General features: G+C 60.2%; 1 protein-coding gene across 1 annotated transcript; it reads right to left on the reverse strand.

Moving 5' to 3' along the window:
• Positions 1-307: 307 nt before the first annotated feature.
• On the reverse strand, positions 308-1393 carry LOC310853337 (E3 ubiquitin-protein ligase TM129-like; the record flags this gene model as incomplete). Its single annotated transcript, XM_083757646.1, has 1 exon — positions 308-1393. The coding sequence occupies one exon, from the start codon at positions 1391-1393 to the stop codon at positions 308-310; it is 1086 nt and encodes a 361-aa protein (XP_083613772.1).
• Positions 1394-1642: the final 249 nt, after the last annotated feature.

Here is a 1642-nt window from a genome sequence, read left to right on the forward strand (position 1 = left end):
TATCTGAAGAAGTCGGGAGAAGAAGAGGACCCTGAGCCAGTAGTGGACCCTGAGCCAGGAGCCACCCATCGAAACTGGGACGGAGGAGCCAGAGTTTGAGCAGGAGCTGGAAGGCCTCTATCGAAGCATGGAAGAGCTTAACGTGTTAGGTGAGTTTCACATCTGGTTATTTCGTTGTGAGTAGAATGAAAAGTGTGTGTGTGTGTGTGTGTGTGTGTGTGTCTGTGTGTGTGTGTGTGTGTGTGTGTGTGTGTGTGTGTGTGTGTGTGTGTGTGTGTGTGTGTGTGTGTGTGTGTGCGTGCTGTAGTCAGTGAACCAGACAGACATCCAATATGCAGAATTTTGCTCTACAGGTGGGACAGGAGACTCTGCCGGCCAGCCAGGTCTCGGGCCTGCGCTGGTCCTGACGGCTGGCGAACCACCTGCCCAGACAGGGTACGCACCACGCGGGTCTGCAGAAGCACTGCTGGCACTCACCGCTGTCGCTGCCTTCCTCGTGGCAGCATCTCACCAGTTTGGTGGCTGCCGGAACCTGCATGCAGCCAATGCAAGGCTCCAGTTCCTGGCCGCCGGGGAGCGCGTAGGGCCGGTTGAGCTCCACCTCGACCCTGAAGGTCTCCAGGAAGAGGTCACTGACGGTCTGGTGGATCGCCACGTCGGCCGCGTTGCTGACGGGAGCGCGGAGCCTCTCCCGCGCCTCCACGTATTCCGTCGAGCTCAGCCGGATGTCGAAGGGCTTGACGGCGGGGTTGCTACTGGCTACTCTTAGAGTCAGCATCTGCGTGGGGGAGGCCGGGTCCGGGCTCGGCGGGCATCGCCGGGACTCGGTCACCGTCAGTTGGCTGTTGCTCTGCAGGGCCACGTGGACGTGGTAGGTCGTCGCCTTCAAAAGCCAGGTGTCGGTGATGATGACCCTCGATCCGGGGGGCCCGGCGGCGAACTTGTCGACGCGCCTGAACTCGGCGTCGATGCTCGCCGCCACACCGCCCCAGTCGGAGTGGGGGCCTGCGGCATGGGCCTGCAGCGCCCGGCTGATTGGATGGTTGGACCAGCGGCGCCGGGACCAGTGGACGACGCGTACGAGGCCGGCCGCCAGGAGGCATAGGGAGAGGAGAAGGAAGGCTTGCCACCCAGCGCTCACCTGATGGAGGGTGTTCTCGGGAGCGGCGACGCACATGCCCATGTAGTAGAGCAACGGCAGTGCATGGTGCACCAGTAAGGTGAGGCTGGTCTTCTTGACGTGGTGCTGGACGAAACCCGCGCCCTCGCTGCCCAGCCAGGACGACAGCATGCCCTGGACGACACCCACGTGGAACTCGTCATTGGGAGTGAACACGAAGCAGAAGGCGAACGCTATGTACGCCAACGTGAACACGACTCCTTGGCTCTCCATTGCACAGCTCCTCGTGGCAGAGGCGTGAGGCCAATGCTTAGCAGGAAAATACATCACTTGCCTATATCTTCGTCGACTGTTGATTACGTCAGTGTAGAGCTCCATGTTTGGGCATTGGTCAGGTGTACATTTAACTATGCACCAAGTCTCTGTGTGTACGTCTGTATGTTTGTAATCCACGTAAATTCGACACACGCGTTCCACCCCACCACAGTGAGTGCAGTGCCTGGTGTCGAGTCGCAGCCGGGC

Source organism: Protomyctophum parallelum (genome assembly GCF_964188405.1).
Source record: "Protomyctophum parallelum genome assembly, chromosome: 22".
In the NCBI taxonomy this organism is placed as follows: domain Eukaryota; kingdom Metazoa; phylum Chordata; class Actinopteri; order Myctophiformes; family Myctophidae; genus Protomyctophum; species Protomyctophum parallelum.